Raw genomic sequence first — 19739 nt, 5'->3', positions numbered from 1 at the left:
AAACGTGACGCTGTGTGAACCAATCTTAAGCTCTCTCTCTGGCTCGCTCTGCATTATCCTCTTCCTGTTTCTAAACCTCTGCTCTGAGGAGGTTAACGATGACATCCTTGCTCCTCCCAAATCCGGACTCGATTACCACCACACCCCTCGTTTCCAACCTACGCTCCTTCCGGAGGTTCTTCTCTCCTCTCAGACGCTCCTCCTTGCCCCGAAACTCATCATCATCATCTCTTCCACTAGTCGCTGTTTCCTCTCTCTCCGCAACTGCCGCAAAACCTACTACAGCGACCAGGTGGAGAGAGAAGCATGAGTTAGCTGAAAGCGATTCAATCTCCATCCTCAACGAGAGGATTCGGCGGGACCTGGGAAAGAGAGAGACTGCTAGGCCGGCCATGGACTCTAAGGAGGCCGAAAAGTACATTCAGATGGTGAAGGAACAACAAGAGAGGGGTCTGCAGAAGCTCAAAGGAGTAAGGCCAGGCTCAGACGGTGGTTTCAGCTACAAGGTTGACCCTTACACTCTCCTTTCCGGTGATTATGTGGTGCACAAGAAGGTTGGCATTGGTCGTTTTGTTGGTATTAAGTTGGATGTCCCCAAGGATTCTTCTGAGCCCCTTGAATATGTCTTTATTGAGTATGCTGACGGCATGGCCAAGCTTCCCCTCAAGCAGGCCTCCCGTCTCCTCTACCGATACAACCTGTAACGTTTTTTTGACTCTCTTCCTCCCTCTCTTCGTCGCTTGTTCTATGTTGATGCCCATACCATAATTTTCTTCTGTTTCAGTCCTAATGAGTCCAAACGGCCTCGGACTTTAAGTCGGCTGAGCGACACTAGTGTTTGGGAAAGAAGAAAGACCAAAGGAAAAGTCGCTATTCAGAAAATGGTTGTTGACTTGATGGAGCTCTATCTTCATAGGCTTAGACAGAAGAGATTTCCTTATCCCAAAAACCCTGTCATGGCTGATTTCGCTGCTCAATTTCCTTATAACGCTACACCTGACCAGCAGCAGGTCTTTGCTTCCTGCTTTCTCTTTACTTGTTCATATTCCTCCTTCCCCTGAACCTCACTTCTTCTACCTTGCAGGCTTTCCTTGATGTTGACAAGGATTTGACTGAGAGGGAAACGCCTATGGACCGATTGATATGTGGAGATGTTGGATTTGGTAAAACTGAGGTTGCTCTACGTGCCATCTTTTGTGTGGTCTCCGCTGGCAAACAAGCTATGGTTTTAGCACCCACTATTGTTTTGGCCAAGCAACATTACGATGTCATCTCTCAGCGGTTTTCCTTGTATCCCCAAATCAAAGTCGGTCTTTTAAGTCGGTTTCAGGTATTCATTCACACCACTGTTTTCTTTTTTTTTTGCCTAGCAAAACGAGCGATTTACCACAGTCACATGTTCGACATTGTGCAGACCAAAGCAGAGAAGGAGGCGTATTTGGAAATGATAAAACACGGTCATCTCAATATCATTGTAGGTACTCACTCCCTTCTCGGAAGCCGTGTTGTGTACAGCAATCTAGGCCTTCTTGTCGTCGATGAGGAACAGGTAGGTTGTGTTCTAATTCCTTGAAAAATATTCGATGGTCTCTGTAAGATTCTTGGATTGTTTAATGGAATCTCTCTTTTTACTTTACAGAGATTTGGGGTCAAGCAGAAAGAAAAGATTGCATCTTTCAAAACGTCAGTGGATGTGCTTACCCTCTCCGCAACACCTATACCAAGGACGTTATACTTAGCTTTGACTGGATTCCGGGATGCCAGGTTGTGTTTCCATTAATAAGCTAACTGATAGAATATGATGAGAGACTAATGCCCCCTTTGTTGCTCCCTTGTTTTAGTTTAATCTCCACACCTCCACCGGAGAGGATTCCAATAAAAACCCATCTTTCATCGTTCCGTAAGGAAAAGGTTATCAAAGCAATAAAAAATGAACTGAATCGTGGTGGCCAAGTTTTCTATGTCTTGCCTCGAATTAAAGGTTAAATGCACCATAAGCGGTTTTCTTTCTCTATATTAGTCTCTCTTAGTATGACCACCTCTGGTCTTGGTCAACTTAGACACAAGTAGAATCAGAAAACTTTTTGACCATACATTTTTCCATTATCGCTTTACCACTTTCATTTTCCTTATCAGGACTAGAGGAAGTGATGGATTTTCTTGAAGAAGCATTTCCAGATATCGACATTGCTATGGCACATGGGAAGGTATGTTATGGCCTTTTGTTGCAGTACTCGACATTTGGGTGCTCCTCATTCATAACATATATCACATTTAATGGAAATTCTCCTAAGAAATGATGTTGCTCTATCTTTGATTATCCTGCTACGCTGATGTATTCACAGCAATACTCAAAACAACTAGAGGAAACCATGGAGAGATTTGCGCAAGGAAAGATCAAAATCCTCATATGCACTAATATTGTTGAAAGCGGACTTGATATTCAAAATGCAAATACCATAATCATCCAGGATGTTCAACAATTTGGGCTCGCTCAGTTGTACCAGGTGCCAAAGTTATTTCTTAAACATTGCTATTGCAGTTAGCCTGGAAAAGAGCTTCTTAGATATCTTCTCTTGGTTGTAACAGTTGCGTGGAAGGGTTGGCCGGGCTGATAAAGAAGCTCATGCCTACCTGTTTTATCCTGATAAATCGCTGCTCTCTGATCAAGCACTGGTATTGTGGATGATTTTATTTGTTCTATTCCCTTGGCAGACTGGATGTAATGTACAAGCTAACTGTGCAGGAAAGGCTTAGTGCTCTTGAAGAGTGTCGCGAGCTTGGACAAGGTTTCCAACTTGCGGAGAAAGACATGGGTATAAGAGGCTTTGGGACAATTTTTGGTGAACAGCAGACAGGAGATGTTGGAAATGTCGGCATCGATCTCTTCTTTGAAATGCTTTTTGAGAGTCTATCCAAGGTACTTTATGACTAAGGCCTCCTTCCACATATTTCTGTCTGATCATGACACTGATGAGCATTTTGTTTTTTTTTTGTTTTTAACTGGGCTTGGTTATTGATTTATGAGTCAATTTTTTTGGTTGTTTCTAGGTGGAGGAACTCCGTATTTTTTCGGTTCCATACAATCTGGTGAAGGTAGGGTTAAATAATTTAGATTAAAAAGAAGTGACACAAGATCAGGATATTTCCAGTGTCTGTTGTTTGTGCACGAGTAAGGGGAGAAGTTCAATCTTCAATGCACTTGTTATGCCTCGAACTGTGGCAGTTAACGGGCTTGTAATTCTTTTTATCTTCTCTGTATTCCAGATTGACATAAATATAAATCCTCGGCTGCCGTCCGAGTATGTAAATTACCTGGAAAATCCGATGGAGATCATCAATGAAGCTGAAAAAGCAGCTGAGAAAGATATGTGGAGTCTCATGCAATTCACAGAGAACTTACGTCGCCAATATGGGAAAGAACCTTACTCCATGGAGATCATTTTGAAGAAGCTGTATGTGAGACGCATGGCGGCTGATCTTGGAGTAAACAGAATTTATGCATCAGGGAAGATGGTTGTGATGAAAACAAATATGAGTAAGAAGGTGTTCAAGCTGATCACAGATTCCATGACTTGTGACGTTTACCGAAGCTCCTTGATATATGAAGGAGATCAAATAATGGTACTGTAGGAGTGAATTAGTAGTAGGATTGACATGTGCATGAATTTGTGTAATCTATTCCAATGAACTAAACTGTAGGGCTTTACATGGGATATGTGCAGGCGGAACTTTTGCTGGAGCTACCAAGAGAACAGTTACTGAACTGGATGTTCCAGTGCTTGTCAGAACTGCATGCATCACTCCCTGCTCTTATCAAATACTAGCTCCCCCTTCACTTCACAGCCTCTCTTGCGCGTAGGATGTTTTAGAAGGAGAGGGATTCCTCAGCACTCATTCGTGGAGTTTCCTTCATAGAATAGAACATAGAAGAATAATGATTTTTGTGTATAAATATATACAAGGGAAGCATTTTAATCAGGTACTAGATTTTGACCCGCGCTTTTAAAGCGCGGGTTTATTTTTTTATTTTTTAATTGACAAATATTTAGTAAATGTCGTATTTTTATATATTTGTCTTTTATTTTATAAAAAACTTAAATTTTTTATCTTTATTTATTGTATTTTATTTTAAATGACTATTTATGTTTAAAAAATTAAACTTTATTTTTTTTAATGAATTAAGTTGGTATAACTCTGATAAATTAATTTTATTATGTGGTTAATATTTTAATAAAAAAATTATATACTTTTAATAAAGATTTGAACTTTTCAATAAAAAAATTAATTATTTTTATGAATGCTTAAATTATATTAAGAAAAGAAAAAAATAATAATTAAGAATAGTTGAAAAAAAATTATTTTAACTTAGACTCAATGGCCCAAAGGAAAAAAAAAGTGAGAATTGAATCTGATTTTTTAATAGGCTCAAATGGCCCAAGAGAGATTTGATTTGAGCTAGATCCAAAAATAATGACCCAATATAGATTTGTTATTAATATTACTTAATTGCCCTTAATGAAATATGCAATGTTAGTGAAGGAAACATGCCCCTAAGGTAATTATGACAATAGGATCCTGCTTTAATAGTATAGATGTACGTAGGGGTGTCAAATGGGCCGTCCGGACGGATTTGGGTATGTCCAGATGGACATATTTTTTTTGGGCATTTTTGGCTGAAGCCCAAATAATTCCATTACCAAATAGGACCATTACCAAATAGGACCATGTCCAATTGGACTGTCCATGAAGTCCAGATGTCCACTTAATGTAAAAAATCTAATTTTCAATTTAAAAGATGTACAGATTCTAAATGTCAAATATAACATTTTGAACTTACTTAAACTTCATGTTTTAACAAAAGATACTTCAAGTTTTAAACTTAAACTCCATATCTTACAAAAAGTACTTAACAAAAGATACTTAAAGTCTTAAACTTAAACTCCATATCTTACAAAAGCCAAAAGATAAAGTCTTAAACTTAAACTCCATGTCTTCACTTACTTCTCTTCTTTCTTCCACCTTCTTCTTCACCTTCCTTCTCTTCACCTTCCTTCTCTTCTTCTTCTTCTTCTTCGTCAGAATCACCTAACAAGTGAACAAGTCAATCCGCAAGTAAAAATGCAAGCTGAATATCAAAAAGTCAATCCGCAAGTAAAAATGCAATCACAACAACCAAGTAAAAGACATCTAGAGTCTTAAGCTGAATATCAAAAAGTACACAAGCTAAGTATAAAATCAGAAAACTTACTTGTCACTTCAAATCCACGCAGCCAATTTCTTCCACAAATAAGAGCTTGTACATTTGATGGAAGAAGTCGGCTCCTATACTTGCTAAGAACACGACTTCCGGCACTGAATGATGACTCAGAAGACACGGTTGTAATGGGAATTGAAAGAACATCACACGCCATGCGGGACAGCTCTTTAAACCGTGTTGCATTGTTTTTCCAATATCTCAAGACATCAAGAGTCTTAAAGGCAGCCATATCTAAAACCGGTTCAGCCAAATACACATCTAAAGCTGATTTTCCTGTTCCCGCATTCTGAGAAAAGAATGCATAAAAGTCTTGCATCATGAACATAAAAACATTAAGAACACTATCTTCTTACGGTAAGAATGACTGAGAGAAGAAAGAGTAGGTGGAGCTTACCCCATATCCAGCTGATATACTGTTAACCAATGTAGCTTCTGAAGGGCTCGCAGTAGTGCTGTTAGGATCCTTCTTGTATACTCCATACAACTTTTTAATCTTCTTTCGGATATGATCGACTTTCGCCTTGCTTGTTAATGGATCTAAGGTGTCATAACAATACTCCAAGCAAGCGAACTTCAACCTTGGATCCAACACTGCAGCAATAGAAAGTATATCACTGTAGTCTTCCCAGTACTTGTCAAACTTCAGCTTCATTGTTTCCACCATTTGACAAATTGTCTCATCATCTGAAGTCTCATTCGCTCTCAGCCAACACTCTATTTTCCAGACTTGCATGAAGTATAAGTTCGCAGTCGGATATGATGAGCCAGATACCAAGTTTGTCATCTCAGCAAATGGAGCCAAAAACTTACAGATGAGTGCTCCTCTAGACCACTCCAATTCTGATGGAAAGCACTTGTAGCTCGGATCTACTTCAGAGAGATTACGCAACGCTTCTCTCAATGGAAGAGCTCTAGACAACATCTTAAAGGTTGAATTCCACCTCGTTGCCACATCCAAAACAAGACCAGCTTCTTTCTTGCTCCCAACAGTTTCAACACAGGTCTGAAACATTTGCTCTCTCGACTCTGAAGACTTTACAAACTTCACGCTTTCCCTGATTTTCTCTAAGGCATCACTAATCACCGCCAACCCGTCTTGAACAATCAGGTTCAGAATGTGTGCTGCGCATCTTACATGTAGAAACTCGCCATTACACACCAAAGCTCTGCGAAGTTGTGTCTTTAGAACCCCTTGCATATTGTCGTTTGAAGAAGCATTGTCGACAGTCACTGTAAACACTTTCTTCTCTAATCCCCATTCTTTCACTAACTCCATCACCTTCATAGCAATACTATAACCAGTATGAGGTGGGGGAAAAGCGCAGAATGACAATATCTTCGCCTTTAGCTTCCAATTATCAACGTAATGAGCTGTCAGACATAAATACCCCTCCACAGTGATTGCCCTCCACAAATCCGTAGTAAAACAGATCCTCCCAGGAACTTCACTCAAAACCTTCCTAAGAGCAGCTTTCTCATTTTCATATATCTTACGAACATCAGACACAGCCGTGTTTCTGCACCAAAACTCAATACCAGGATTCGCATACTCAAAAGCTTCTCGAATTCTTCTAAACTCAACAAATGAGTATGCAAGATCGTGCTCAACAATAGCACCAGCAATCATCTCACGGAAGACCATCATATCAAACTTCCTACTTCTAGGTGTGCTTCCAGGATTCTTTGAACAAACTCTACTATGACGCAGTAAAGTATTAGTCCCATTGCTTAGATCTATGAAATAGGAATACTCACAATGCTTGCAGATAACTTTAGTAGTCCCATCAGGCAATTTATCTCCTAGAATTTCAAAATGCTTCCAACACTTTGAATGCCTCCGCTTACGTCTCCGCCTTACTCTATTCCCAGCCGCATTTGTAGAATCATCTTGTACAGAATCATGACCATCTTCACTGGGATCCATCATGTCATTACCACTCAAATAGTCATCATCATCATCATCATATAAGTTCAAAGTTACATCATCCATCTGAACAAAAGAGATTAAAGAAAACCATTAGAGACAAATGAGACAACACATTTACACAAACTCATACCTAAACTCGTGTCACTATATACAAATGAGCAAAGAGAAGCTAAACAGTGAGAGAGAGAGTGATGAGTGACTAACTGACTACCTTGATTTAGAGAGGATAGAGTGGGAGCAGTGGGAGCAGTGAGTTTAGCGTTTGGTTCCAAAGCCTGAGTGACAAGCCTGCATAAACAAGATGATAACAAAGCTTAGCGTTTATTTCAAAGACAAACCCATATCTAGAATCGCAAACCCATCATGCAATAGTGATCTCTTTCAGCTAACAAATACAATCCATCAATCCATCATCTCAGAATACTAAGAGCTATCGATGAAAGCAAGACTCTACAAGTCTAGAATCAAACTCTACAACTCTTAAAGAGCTCGCAAACCCATCAAATCTAGAATCGCAAACATTGAATCCAGAATCGCAAACCCATCAAATCTAGAATCGCAAACCCATCAAATCTAGAATAGCTAACCCATCAAATCTAGAATCGCAAACATCAACTCCAGAATCGCAAACCCATTTTTGGGTTACGAGAATCGCAAATCCAGAATCGCAAAAGCAAATGAGAGAGAGAGAGAGACTGTAACAAACCTGAAACAAATCGGGTTACGAGATTACTGGGTTTTGACCGTTTGAGTTACGAGAGAGAGAGATTTGGATTACGAGAGTGAAGACGATGAAGTGAAGAAGATGAAGTGAAGAAGATCGAGATCTCTCTCGTGATTAACAAAAAAAAAATTTTGATTTTTCCTCAGATCGATTAACCCTAAACATTTTAAAAATTTGGGCCGCCCATGTCCATTTGATTTTGCCCATTTGGGCTATGGATTTATTTGGGCCTCGTCTATTTGGACATACATTTTTCCGGACAAATATGGAATATCCATATTAGTCCATATTAATTTGGACATGGGCCATCCATGGACAGCTAGCCCATTTGACATCCCTATATGTACGTCTCAACGTGACTGTTTAGTGCCAACAAACAATGGCGTTTTCTAATCCTACCCGTGTTCTTTTGTTCCAGGCAGCTAAATTTGTTAAGGATTTAATGAGGAAGCAGTGATGAAAACTGTCTAGCGCTGGGCATGTTTGACGTTGAGATCATCAACCAAATGCGAGTTGGTAAAGTCTTGGATATCTGTTGGGAGTTCGATAGTGTGAAATGTAGTTTTCTGGGATTCTTCTTTTGTATGGCCCAGTAAAAAGCCCATTTGTGTGTATACATCAAATATATCTAGGGCCCATTTGTGTGTATACTCCAAATATATCTACGCGTCCAATAATATATGTTTGCTTCTTCTTCTTGCGTCGATCAACACACACACACACCCTACCGATTGGAAAATCCTTGTGTTTGCGAGCGAGTCTATATTTCTCGCCTCGGATGATTTGTTTTGTGTTAGATTGAATTATCTTTGGCTGATTGGTGTCGTGCGTATGTGTTTACGGAAGCTGGTTTCTGTGAGTAAATGGATCTGAAGAGTATGAACGAAGATAGCTGCGTCCCTTACCTCTCTGGTTAGTCTCACTTAGGATTGCTTGTCGTTCATCTTCTCTTTGGCACGGTTTAATCGGCCTAGCTTTATTATTATTATTATTATTATTATTTTTGTGTGTAGATGGTGGTATCAAACAAAAGTCTATAGATCAAAGATCGCCTCTTCCCGGGGAGCCTAAATGTGTAATCTGCTGTCGTTACGGTGAGTACATTTGTGACGAGACCAATGATGACATCTGCAGTCTCGAGTGTAAGCAAACACTTTTGAAGAAGACTAGAGTGTTTCCTGCCACTGATGAGTGCTTCTATGTTGGATCTTCTTCCACCGATTATTATTCTCTACGACTTAGAAGCAAGCTTGATATTCATGTCCAAGGAGCAGCCGTTCCTCCTCCTGTCCTCTCTTTCACCTCTTGTGGACTTCCTCCTAAGCTTCTTCTTAATTTAGAAACGGCTGGTTATGACTTTCCCACCCCTATCCAGATGCAAGCAGTTCCAGCTGCTTTAAGCGGCTCAAGTCTGCTCGCTTCGGCTCACACTGGCTCCGGCAAGACTGCTTCTTTTCTTGTTCCTATTGTCTCTCGTTGTGCACGTTTTCGTTCTGAGCATCCCTCCTCCGACCCCAGGAACCCCTTGGCTTTGGTTTTGGCTCCAACTAGAGAGCTCTGCGTCCAAGTTGAAGCTCAGGCTAAGATGCTCGGAAAGGGACTCCCATTTAAGACTGCACTTGTTGTAGGCGGGGATCCCATGTCTGGACAACTCTACCGCATTCACCAAGGTGTAGAGTTGATTATTGGCACCCCAGGTCGGCTTGTAGACCTTCTAGCAAAGCACACCATTGAACTAGAGGATGTTATGATGTTTGTGCTGGATGAGGTTGACTGCATGCTCCAGAGAGGTTTCATTGATCAGGTGATGCAGATATTTAGGGCTTTATCACAACCGCAGGTCTTGCTGTTCTCAGCGACGGTCTCAAGGGAGGTGGAGAAGGTGGGAGGGTCTCTAGCCAAGGAAATGATTTTGGTGTCCATAGGTAAACCCAACACACCTAGCAAAGCTGTCAAACAATTGGCTATATGGGTTGATGCAAAGCAAAAGAAACAGAAGCTCTTTGAGATACTGACAAGTCAAAACCATTTCAAACCCCCAGCTGTTGTTTATGTGAGTTCGAGAGCTGGAGCAGATCTCTTGGCTAATGCTATAACTGTGGTGACTGGGATAAAAGCTCTATCGATCCATGGGGAGAAGCCAATGAGGGAGAGGAGAGATGTAATGGAGTCGTTTTTGGGTGGAGAGGTGCCGCTTCTTGTATCAACTGGAGTTCTAGGCCGAGGAGTTGACCTGTTGGTAGTAAGGCAGGTAATCGTGTTTGACATGCCTAATACCATCAAGGAGTACATACATGTAATTGGCAGGGCCTCTAGGATGGGAGACCAGGGCAGTGCCATTTTGTTTGTAAACGAGGAGAGCAAACATCTGTTCCCTGATTTGGTTGTGGCTTTAAAAAGTTGTGGAGCAGCCATACCTAAGCAACTTACCAGTTTGACATCATCCAGGGAAATGCACAGCAACAAGAAGAGGAGGGTTGGATACTGAAATGTATGGCCTGGATTCGAATGTATGTTGTATTAAAAGCAAAGAAAGAAATGAAGACTTGAGATACTGAGTAGGGGACATGGAGAAAAGGTTTACCTTGTTAAGATTCAGATTTTCAGATGCCGAGGAGTGTGAAATAAAATCTTATTTTGACATATTGGGTAAAAAAAAGGTTAGTTTGTTAAGATTATTATAGATGCAAGTAGTACGTAATAAAACATACTTGACTTTTGGGTTTGGCTGAAAACAAAGGTAGCAGAGACAAAGAACGCGGTTTTGTTACCCGCCAGCCAACTGCCAATGTCTTAATAATGTGGTGAAAGAAAAAGCCAAACTTTGTTTTTGTTCAATTGTTGATCACAAAAAAAAAAAAAAAAAAGATCGTCGACACCAACTTGCTGTCTCCTTCGCACCGTAAGGTATCAACTTTTCTGCTCTTTGGAATCTTTATCCTTTCCATTTCTTTTAGATCCGATCGTCTCGATGTGGCTGATGATTGGCTTATTCCCAGATCCAATCGATTCATTTCATCTCCTTTCTTCTTTCATCATTCTCCTTTTATGTAACACAAATTTCCACTTTCCTGCGCTCTCTCTCTCTCTGTCCAATTTCAAGCTTTGTGTCATCTTTTCGCATCATGTCTTGATCTCTCCAAATTTTCATGCTTTTAAGGCCATGTTCATAACTTAAATCAATGAAAATTTCCTTCATAACGTGATCCAGCTTCTTGTTGTAGGACTAGAAAGAGTTTCTCTGTTTCACCTACTACGTCAGAAGAAAAAAATGATGGGAGACTCTTCGAGTTCAACCTCTTGGAGCAGTCAAACGGATACTCAGGATGATCGGATGATTGCTCTCATGTTATCTGAAGAATACACTAAACTAGATGGTGCAGTAGGCAGACGCCTCTCCAATCTTGCTCCCGTTCCCGTAAGCTTGGTTCTAGTCCCCTTCCTACAACCAAATGCTATTGTATAGCTATGATACACTTTTTCTTGTTTTGCAGCATGTTCCGCGGATAAATTCTTATATTCCCAACTTAAATGATGCCACCTTGGATCACCAACGCCTTCTTCAAAGGTTCTTTCCCATATGCTCCCTCTCTTCTTTCTCTTTTCTTAACATAACTAGGAGGACTCTCGCTCGTTGTTGTGGATATGTTAGTATACTCATTCTATAATGTTTACTCCTAGACAAGTCAAACTGAGATTAATCCCCTGTGATACACTTTCTTTCATTGTTAATTCTTAATGTTTGATCTTCCTCGCAGGCTAAATGTTTATGGTTTGTGTGAGTTGAAGGTCTCTGGTGATGGAAACTGCCAGGTGAATAGAGGCTAAATTTCAAACAAATCTTCTTTATCTCTTTCTTTTCTCTCTCTAGTTGTATACTCATATCTTTTTGAGTGTCTTTCAGTTCCGAGCTCTTTCTGACCAGTTGTACCGATCTTCAGAGTACCACAAGCAAGTTAGGGGAGAAGTTGTTAAACAGGTTAGATGTCTTATGAGTTATGACGATGATCAAAGAGAGAGAGTGATGACTGTCTTTTATGATTTTCATTAAACCATTGTTGCAATTGAACAAATGGATTTAGTACCTGTTTCAGTATTAGGTGCACACATTCCTTTTCGTACGTCATTTCCTAGTTATTCTGTTGTTTTTGTCTTGTTGCTACAGCTCAAGGACAATCGCACTATATACGAAAGTTATGTTCCGATGAAATACAAACGGTATTACAAGAGGATGGCAAAGTAAGTTATTTTCATTTCTCCTCTAAGCCATAATTGGTTTGATCTTTAAATTTTTCTGTTTCAAGTTCAAAATTACATGAATGACAGACTTGGAGAATGGGGAGACCATATTACCCTACAAGCTGCGGCAGATAGGGTAATTTTCCTTTTTGTCGCAGTTTTCACAGCACTTGTATTAATAGTTAAAATGTACCTAAATGATCTTTCCTTTGTTCTCGTATCATCTGCTCTAGTTCTGTTGATGTTTTTTTTTCCCTATCTAGTCTTCTTCATGTCCTTTGTTTCATATGCATGTTACATGAAATAGGTAACACTTTAGCACATCCTCGAGAAGGCATGTAAAGTAATCGCTGACTTTTGTGGCATTAGGCACTGTTTTCTTTACCTTTTTCTTAACAATTTTTTCCATTGCATCTCCCTTGAATAGTTTGCAGCAAAGATATGCCTGCTGACATCCTTCAGAGACACTTGCTTCATTGAAATTATGCCTCAAGACCAAGCACCTAAGCGTGGTGAGACTCCATAATATATTTCTTTTCACCTTCACTCATCGCTACTTGATCTTAAGTAGCATATGGAAAATGCACTCTTACAAAGTTGTGGCTTTATATGTTTGGAATGGTGCAGAGTTATGGTTAAGTTTCTGGTCAGAGGTGCATTATAACTCTTTATACGATAATCAAGGTTTGTCTTTCTGCTTACGAAGTGTAACAAAATGGTGGCTTTGTGCTTGAGGACACTGATTATGATCTTCTTTCTGAGTGCAGCGGTTCCAGTTCAGCAGAAGCCAAAGAGAAAACATTGGTTGTTCTAGAAAGCAAGCCTCTCACATTGATAACATCTTCAAATTTTATTATTTCAGTATTGTGCATAAGTCGACAGTTTCAGACGCCGTAACTCTTCCTTCATACTTGTATACACACGAACTAGCTTGAGCTATAACATTTTTAAGCCAAACAAAATATTACCCAACAAATATATATATACTTTTTAGTTTTGGTACAAATTTGTATTCCTAAAACATAAACAAATACTTATAAGCCACAACAGTGGACGCTTAAACGAATTATCTCAGGAATATGCTGGCTCATTTTGAATGCGCGTCAGAATCCATAGTGCACATTTGAAAAATGACACGATTACTTCCACTTGATCAAGTGGTTTAAGTGCAAATAATTTATCCTATATGTAAACCATCCATTCTCTGGTGCTTTCTATGTAGTTACAACTAGGTGTTTTGCCTGCGATGCGGGTTTAAACATTTTCATAAATTTTTGAAAAGTTTTTTGTATACTATACTAGTTATATTGTGTTTTCCAAAGAGAATTCTTGCGATCAATTTAGTATCATCTATGCATTGTCTACTCTCGAATATATAAATATATATATTTCTCAACAATTAAATATTAAATTATTTTAGTGGTATAATTTAAATTTGGGTCTCTAGTCAAAAAACAAAACTTGTTTCCAATTTATGTAAAGAATATTATTTTTGAATGAGCAAAGATTTAAGGATGGTTATTGTTTTAAGAACATTAACTTGTTATTTCTGAACAATTAAATATTAAAATATTTTAGTGGTATAATTTAAACTTGGGTCTCTAGTCAAAAAACAAAACTTGTTTCCAATTTATGTAAAGAATATTATTTTTTTTGAATGAGCAAAGATTTAAGGATGGTTATTGGCAAATAAATGTTTGAGAACTTTAATTTTTTTTTTGAGATTCTACTGCTATAATAGTTTAAGGGTTTTTGAAATATTACTAATTAATTGTTATTGATTCTAAGATTTTCAAATTTCATCAAAATTCTTTATTTATTTATGATAATAGTTTTTCATTCTACTTTAACAAAATTTAACGTTACTAAAATATAATTGACCTTTTTTGTTCATAAGATACAACTTTCAAAATATTTGGCAATTAAAATAATGGATGTAAGATTTAAAATCCCCTATGTAATTTGTTATTTGAATATCACAACAACAAATTATATAGCGGTAGAGTTTAGGTTTTTTTACCTTTAAGTTTTGAGATTATTTTTTAGTTTTTAGGGTTGGTAGAGTTTTAGCGTTAGATGGGATTTATGGTTAGGTTTAGGTAGAGTTTTAGGGTTAGGTTAAAGCAGGGTTTAGGGTTAGCAGAGTTTAGGGTTAGTGTTTAGGGGTAGAAAGGGTTTAGGGTTAGGTAGGGTTTTTAGGGTTAGGCAGGGTTTAGGGGTAGAAAGGGTTTAGGGTTAGGTAGGGTTTTTAGGGTTAGGCAGGGTTTAGGGTTAGGAAGGGTTTAGGCTAAGAAAGGGTTTAGGGATAGGTAGGGCTTAGGGATAGGTAGGGTTTAGGGTTAAAAAGGGTTTAGGATTAGGTAGGGTTTAGGGTTAGTATGGTTTAGGGTTAAGTAGGGTTTAAGGTTAGTAGATTTAGGGTTAGGTAGGGTTTAGGGTTAGTAGGGTTTAGGGCTAGGTAGGGTTTAGGGTTAGGTAGGATTTAGGGTTAGGTAGGGTTTAGGGTTCGGTAGGGTTTAGGGCTAGGTAGGGTTTAGGGCTAGGTAGGGTTTATGGTAGGTAAAGTTTAGGGTTAGGTAGGGTTTAGGGTAGGTAGGGTTTACGGTTAGGTAGGGTTTAGGGTTAGGTAGGGTTTAGGGTTAGTAGGGTTTAGGGTTAGGTAGGGTTTTGGGTTAGAAAGGGTTTAGGGTTTAGGGTTAGAAAGGGAGTAGGGTTTGGTAGGGTTTAGGGTTAGGTAGGGTTTAGGGTTAGGCAGGGTTTAGGGTTAGGTTAGGTTTAGGGTTAGAAGGGGTTTAGGGTTAGGTAGGGTTTAGGGGTACGAAGGGTTTAGAGTTAGGTAGGGTTTAGGGTTAGGTAGGGTTTAGGGTTAGGTAGGGTTAGGGTAGGTAGGGTTTAGGGTTAGGTAGGGTTTAGGGCTAGGTAGGGTTTAAAATTAGGTAGGGTTTACGGTTAGTAGGGTTTAGGGTTAGGTAGGGTAAAGGGTTAGGTAGGGTTTACGGTTAGTAGGGTTTAGGGTTAGCAGAGTTTAGGGTTAGGTAGGGTTTAGAATTAGGTAGGGTTTAGGGTTAGCAGGGTTTAGGTTCTAATGCCATTTTTGAGACAAAAACTCAAAATGTGCTATTATTGACAATTGCCCTTATTATTTGGCGTATTTTTGATTGTTTTGTGTTCAAAATCTAAACTAAATATGCTATTTTCCTTACACAACTCACTACCAGTTAAAAATGATCCCTAATTCCACACAATCGCTATTAACCGCATTAGATCATAACTAAATATTTGTTTCTTCGGGCTAGGTAGGGTTTAGGGCTAGGTAGGGTTTAAAATTAGGTAGGGTTTACGGTTAGTAGGGTTTAGGGTTAGGTAGGGTAAAGGGTTAGGTAGGGTTTAGGGTTAGTAGGGTTTAGGGTTAGCAGAGTTTAGGGTTAGGTAGGGTTTAGAATTAGGTAGGGCTTAGGGTTAGCAGGGTTTAGGGTTAGAAAGGATATAAGGTTAGTAGGGTTTAGGGTTAGTAGGATTTAGGGCTAAAAAAGGTTTAGGGTTAAAAAGGGTTTAGGGTTAGGTAGGGTTTAGGGTTAGGCAGGGTTTAGGGTTAGGTTAGGTTTAGGGTTAGAAGGGGTTTAGGGTTAGGTAGGGTTTAGGGTTAGAAAGGGTTTAGGGTTAGGTAGGGTTAGGTGGGGTTTACGGTTATTAGGGTTTAGGCCTAGAAGGAGTTTAGGGTTAGAAAGGTTTTTGGTTAGGTAGGGTTAGTAGGGTTTATGGTTATGTAGGGTTAGGGCTAGGTAGGGTTTAGGGTTAGGTAGGGTTTAGGGTTAAAAAGGGTTTAGGGTTAGGTAGGGTTTAGGGTTAGTAGGGTTTAAGGTTGGTAGGGTTTAGGGTTAATAGGATTTCGGGCTAAGTAGGGTTTAGGGCTAGGTAGGGTTTAGGGTAGGTAGGGTTTAGGGTTAGGTCGGGTTTAGGGTTAGGTAGGGTTTAGGGTTAGGTCGGGTTTAGGGTTAGGTAGGGTTTAGGGTTAGGTAGGGTTTAGGGTTAGAAAGGGTTTAGGGTTAGGTAGGGTTTATAGGGTTAGGCAGGGTTTAGGGTTACGAAGGGTTTAGGGTTAGAAAGGGTTTAGGGTTGGGTAGGGTTTAGGGTTAGGTAGGGTTTAGTGTTTGAAAGGGTTTAGGGTTAGGTAGGGTTTATAGGGTTAGGCAGGGTTTAGGGTTACAAAGGGTTTAGGGTTAGGTAGGGTTTAGGGTAGGTTGGGTTTAGGGCTAGGGTTTAGGGTTAGTAGGGTTTAGAGCTAGCTAGGATTTAGGGTTGGTAGGGTTTAGGGTTAGGTAGAGTTTAGGGTTAGTAGGGTTTAGGGTTAGGTAGGGTTTAGGGTTAGTAGGGTTTAGGGCTAGGTAGGGTTTAGGGTAGGTAGGGTTTAGGGATTGGTAGGGTTTACGATTAGGTAGGGTTTAGAGTTAGATAGGGTTTGGAAATAGTAGGGTTTAGGATTAGGTAGGGTTTAGGGTTAGGTTGGGTTTTAGGGTTAGGCAGGGTTTAGGGTTAGGTTAGGTTTAGGGTTAGAAGGGGTTTAGGGTTAGGTAGGATTTAGGGGTAGAAAGGGTTTAGGGTTAGGTAGGGTTTAGGGTTAGGTAGGGTTTAGGGCTAGAATGGGTTTAGGGTTAGAAATGTTTTAGGTTAGGTAGGGTTAGTAGGGTTTAGGGTTATGTAGGGTTAGGGCTAGGTAGGGTTTAGGGTTAGGTATAGTTTAGGGTTAGGTTTTAGGTAGGGTTTTAGGGTTAGGTAGGATTTAGGGTTAGGTAGGGTTTAGGTTTAGGTAGGGTTTATGTTTATGGTTAAGTAGGTTTACGGTTATATAGGTTTTGGGTTTAGGTAGTAGGAAGGGTTTAGGGATTAGGGTTAGGTTTATGTAGGGTTTAGGGTTAGATATGATTAAGGTCTAGGTTTAGGTAGGGTTTAGGGTTAGGTAGAATTTAGGGTTTAGGTAGTAAAAAAAATTTAGCGTTTAGTTTAGGTTGGGTTTAGGGTTTGGTTTAGAATAATGTTTAGGAGCGTTTGGTTTAGAATAATCCTTAGAAGGTATATGAGATTAGCCGTATAAATGTAAGGGTATTTGGGATTTAAATGTATAAAAGATTAGGGATAATGAGATTAGGTGTAAATTGAAATAGGGTACTTGGGACTAGGGGATATATGGAAATAAGGGTTTAGGGATTAGAAGTATTTGGGATTAGAGGTAAGAGGACTAAGAAATATTTGAGATTAATGTATATTTTGGATAAAGGGCATATGAGAATAAGAGGTATATGAGAATAGGGATATTTGGGATAAAGGGTATTAGGGATTAAAGGGTATATGAGAATAGAGAGTATATGTGATTAAGGGGTGTATGAGAATAAGGGGGTATTTTAGATTAAGAGGGTATTTGAGATTAAGGGGGGCTGATGACTGTCTTTTATGATTTTCATTAAACCATTGTTGCAATTGAACAAATGGATTTAGTACCTGTTTCAGTATTAGGTGCACACATTCCTTTTCGTACGTCATTTCCTAGTTATTATGTTGTTTTTGTCTTGTTGCTACAGCTCAAGGACAATCGCACTATATACGAAAGTTATGTTCCGATGAAATACAAACGGTATTACAAGAGGATGGCAAAGTAAGTTATTTTCATTTCTCCTCTAAGCCATAATTGGTTTGATCTTTAAATTTTTCTGTTTCAAGTTCAAAATTACATGAATGACAGACTTGGAGAATGGGGAGACCATATTACCCTACAAGCTGCGGCAGATAGGGTAATTTTCCTTTTTGTCGCAGTTTTCACAGCACTTGTATTAATAGTTAAAATGTACCTAAATGATCTTTCCTTTGTTCTCGTATCATCTGCTCTAGTTCTGTTGATGTTTTTTTTTCCCTATCTAGTCTTCTTCATGTCCTTTGTTTCATATGCATGTTACATGAAATAGGTAACACTTTAGCACATCCTCGAGAAGGCATGTAAAGTAATCGCTGACTTTTGTGGCATTAGGCACTGTTTTCTTTACCTTTTTCTTAACAATTTTTTCCATTGCATCTCCCTTGAATAGTTTGCAGCAAAGATATGCCTGCTGACATCCTTCAGAGACACTTGCTTCATTGAAATTATGCCTCAAGACCAAGCACCTAAGCGTGGTGAGACTCCATAATATATTTCTTTTCACCTTCACTCATCGCTACTTGATCTTAAGTAGCATATGGAAAATGCACTCTTACAAAGTTGTGGCTTTATATGTTTGGAATGGTGCAGAGTTATGGTTAAGTTTCTGGTCAGAGGTGCATTATAACTCTTTATACGATAATCAAGGTTTGTCTTTCTGCTTACGAAGTGTAACAAAATGGTGGCTTTGTGCTTGAGGACACTGATTATGATCTTCTTTCTGAGTGCAGCGGTTCCAGTTCAGCAGAAGCCAAAGAGAAAACATTGGTGGTTCTAGAAAGCAAGCCTCTCACATTGATAACATCTTCAAATTTTATTATTTCAGTATTGTGCATAAGTCAACAGTTTCAGACGCCGTAACTCTTCCTTCATACTTGTATACACACGAACTAGCTTGAGCTATAACATTTTTAAGCCAAACAAAATATTACCCAACGAATATATATATACTTTTTAGTTTTGGTACAAATTTGTATTCCTAAAACATAAACAAATACTTATAAGCCACAACAGTGGACGCTTAAACGAATTATCTCAGGGATATGCTGGCTCATTTTGAATGCGCGTCAGAATCCATAGTGCACATTTGAAAAATGACACGATTACTTCCACTTGATCAAGTGGTTTATGTGCAAATAATTTATCCTATATGTAAACCATCCATTCTCTGGTGCTTTCTATGTAGTTACAACTAGGTGTTTTGCCTGCGATGCGGGTTTAAACATTTTCATAAATTTTTGAAAAGTTTTTTGTATACTATACTAGTTATATTGTGTTTTTCAAAGAGAATTCTTGCGATCAATTTAGTATCATCTATGCATTGTCTACTCTTGAATATATAAATATATATTTCTCAACAATTAAATATTAAATTATTTTAGTGGTATAATTTAAATTTGGGTCTCTAGTCAAAAAACAAAACTTGTTTCCAATTTATGTAAAGAATATTATTTTTGAATGAGCAAAGATTTAAGGATGGTTATTGTTTTAAGAACATTAACTTGTTATTTCTGAACAATTAAATATTAAAATATTTTAGTGGTATAATTTAAACTTGGGTCTCTAGTCAAAAAACAAAACTTGTTTCCAATTTATGTAAAGAATATTATTTTTTTGAATGAGCAAAGATTTAAGGATGGTTATTGGCAAATAAATGTTTGAGAACTTTAATTTTTTTTCTGAGATTCTACTGCTATAATAGTTTAAGGGTTTTTGAAATATTACTAATTAATTGTTATTGATTCTAAGATTTTCAAATTTCATCAAAATTCTTTATTTATTTATGATAATAGTTTTTCATTCTACTTTAACAAAATTTAACGTTACTAAAATATAATTGACCTTTTTTGTTCATAAGATACAACTTTCAAAATATTTGGCAATTAAAATAATGTATGTAAGA

At 38.5% G+C, this 19739-nt stretch overlaps 4 protein-coding genes across 7 annotated transcripts; all 4 read left to right on the top strand.

The window, feature by feature from the left end:
- Window positions 1-26: 26 nt before the first annotated feature.
- On the top strand, window positions 27-8607 carry LOC125602319 (ATP-dependent DNA helicase At3g02060, chloroplastic). 2 transcript variants are annotated; one of them, XM_048774002.1, is made up of 14 exons: window positions 29-700; window positions 785-1010; window positions 1085-1330; window positions 1415-1549; window positions 1640-1764; window positions 1842-1981; window positions 2137-2207; window positions 2346-2507; window positions 2590-2676; window positions 2747-2920; window positions 3052-3096; window positions 3268-3624; window positions 3726-3982; window positions 8330-8607. In XM_048774002.1, the coding sequence occupies exons 1-13, from the start codon at window positions 99-101 to the stop codon at window positions 3825-3827; spliced, it is 2472 nt and encodes an 823-aa protein (XP_048629959.1). In that variant the 5' UTR covers window positions 29-98; the 3' UTR covers window positions 3828-3982; window positions 8330-8607. The 2 variants fall into 2 exon arrangements, with proteins under 2 accessions (XP_048629960.1, XP_048629959.1); XM_048774003.1 differs by lacking the exon at window positions 3052-3096 and having other exon boundaries at window positions 27-700.
- Window positions 8574-10749, top strand: LOC106393724 (DEAD-box ATP-dependent RNA helicase 41). The gene is made up of 3 exons (XM_048774005.1): window positions 8574-8823; window positions 8925-10571; window positions 10652-10749. Exons 1-2 carry the CDS (start codon window positions 8775-8777, stop codon window positions 10397-10399), a joined length of 1524 nt encoding a protein of 507 aa, XP_048629962.1. The 5' UTR covers window positions 8574-8774; the 3' UTR covers window positions 10400-10571; window positions 10652-10749.
- LOC106410288 (OVARIAN TUMOR DOMAIN-containing deubiquitinating enzyme 12) lies at window positions 10691-13112 on the top strand. 2 transcript variants are annotated; one of them, XM_048774009.1, is made up of 10 exons: window positions 10691-10818; window positions 11136-11329; window positions 11406-11479; window positions 11670-11724; window positions 11816-11890; window positions 12077-12150; window positions 12238-12286; window positions 12578-12659; window positions 12778-12834; window positions 12918-13112. In XM_048774009.1, the coding sequence occupies exons 2-10, from the start codon at window positions 11183-11185 to the stop codon at window positions 12962-12964; spliced, it is 660 nt and encodes a 219-aa protein (XP_048629966.1). In that variant the 5' UTR covers window positions 10691-10818; window positions 11136-11182; the 3' UTR covers window positions 12965-13112. The 2 variants fall into 2 exon arrangements, with proteins under 2 accessions (XP_048629966.1, XP_048629965.1); XM_048774008.1 differs by having other exon boundaries at window positions 12578-12662.
- LOC106436721 (OVARIAN TUMOR DOMAIN-containing deubiquitinating enzyme 12) lies at window positions 11874-18762 on the top strand. Of its 2 annotated transcripts, none has more exons than XM_048774011.1 (6): window positions 11874-11983; window positions 17634-17800; window positions 17888-17936; window positions 18228-18309; window positions 18428-18484; window positions 18568-18762. In XM_048774011.1, the coding sequence occupies exons 2-6, from the start codon at window positions 17634-17636 to the stop codon at window positions 18612-18614; spliced, it is 402 nt and encodes a 133-aa protein (XP_048629968.1). In that variant the 5' UTR covers window positions 11874-11983; the 3' UTR covers window positions 18615-18762. The 2 variants fall into 2 exon arrangements, with proteins under 2 accessions (XP_048629968.1, XP_048629967.1); XM_048774010.1 differs by having other exon boundaries at window positions 11887-11983; window positions 18228-18312.
- Window positions 18763-19739: the final 977 nt, after the last annotated feature.

The sequence above is a fragment of the Brassica napus genome, unplaced genomic scaffold (genome assembly GCF_020379485.1).
Source record: "Brassica napus cultivar Da-Ae unplaced genomic scaffold, Da-Ae ScsIHWf_2804;HRSCAF=3580, whole genome shotgun sequence".
Classification (NCBI taxonomy): domain Eukaryota; kingdom Viridiplantae; phylum Streptophyta; class Magnoliopsida; order Brassicales; family Brassicaceae; genus Brassica; species Brassica napus.
This window is presented reverse-complemented; position numbering and strand designations above follow the sequence as displayed.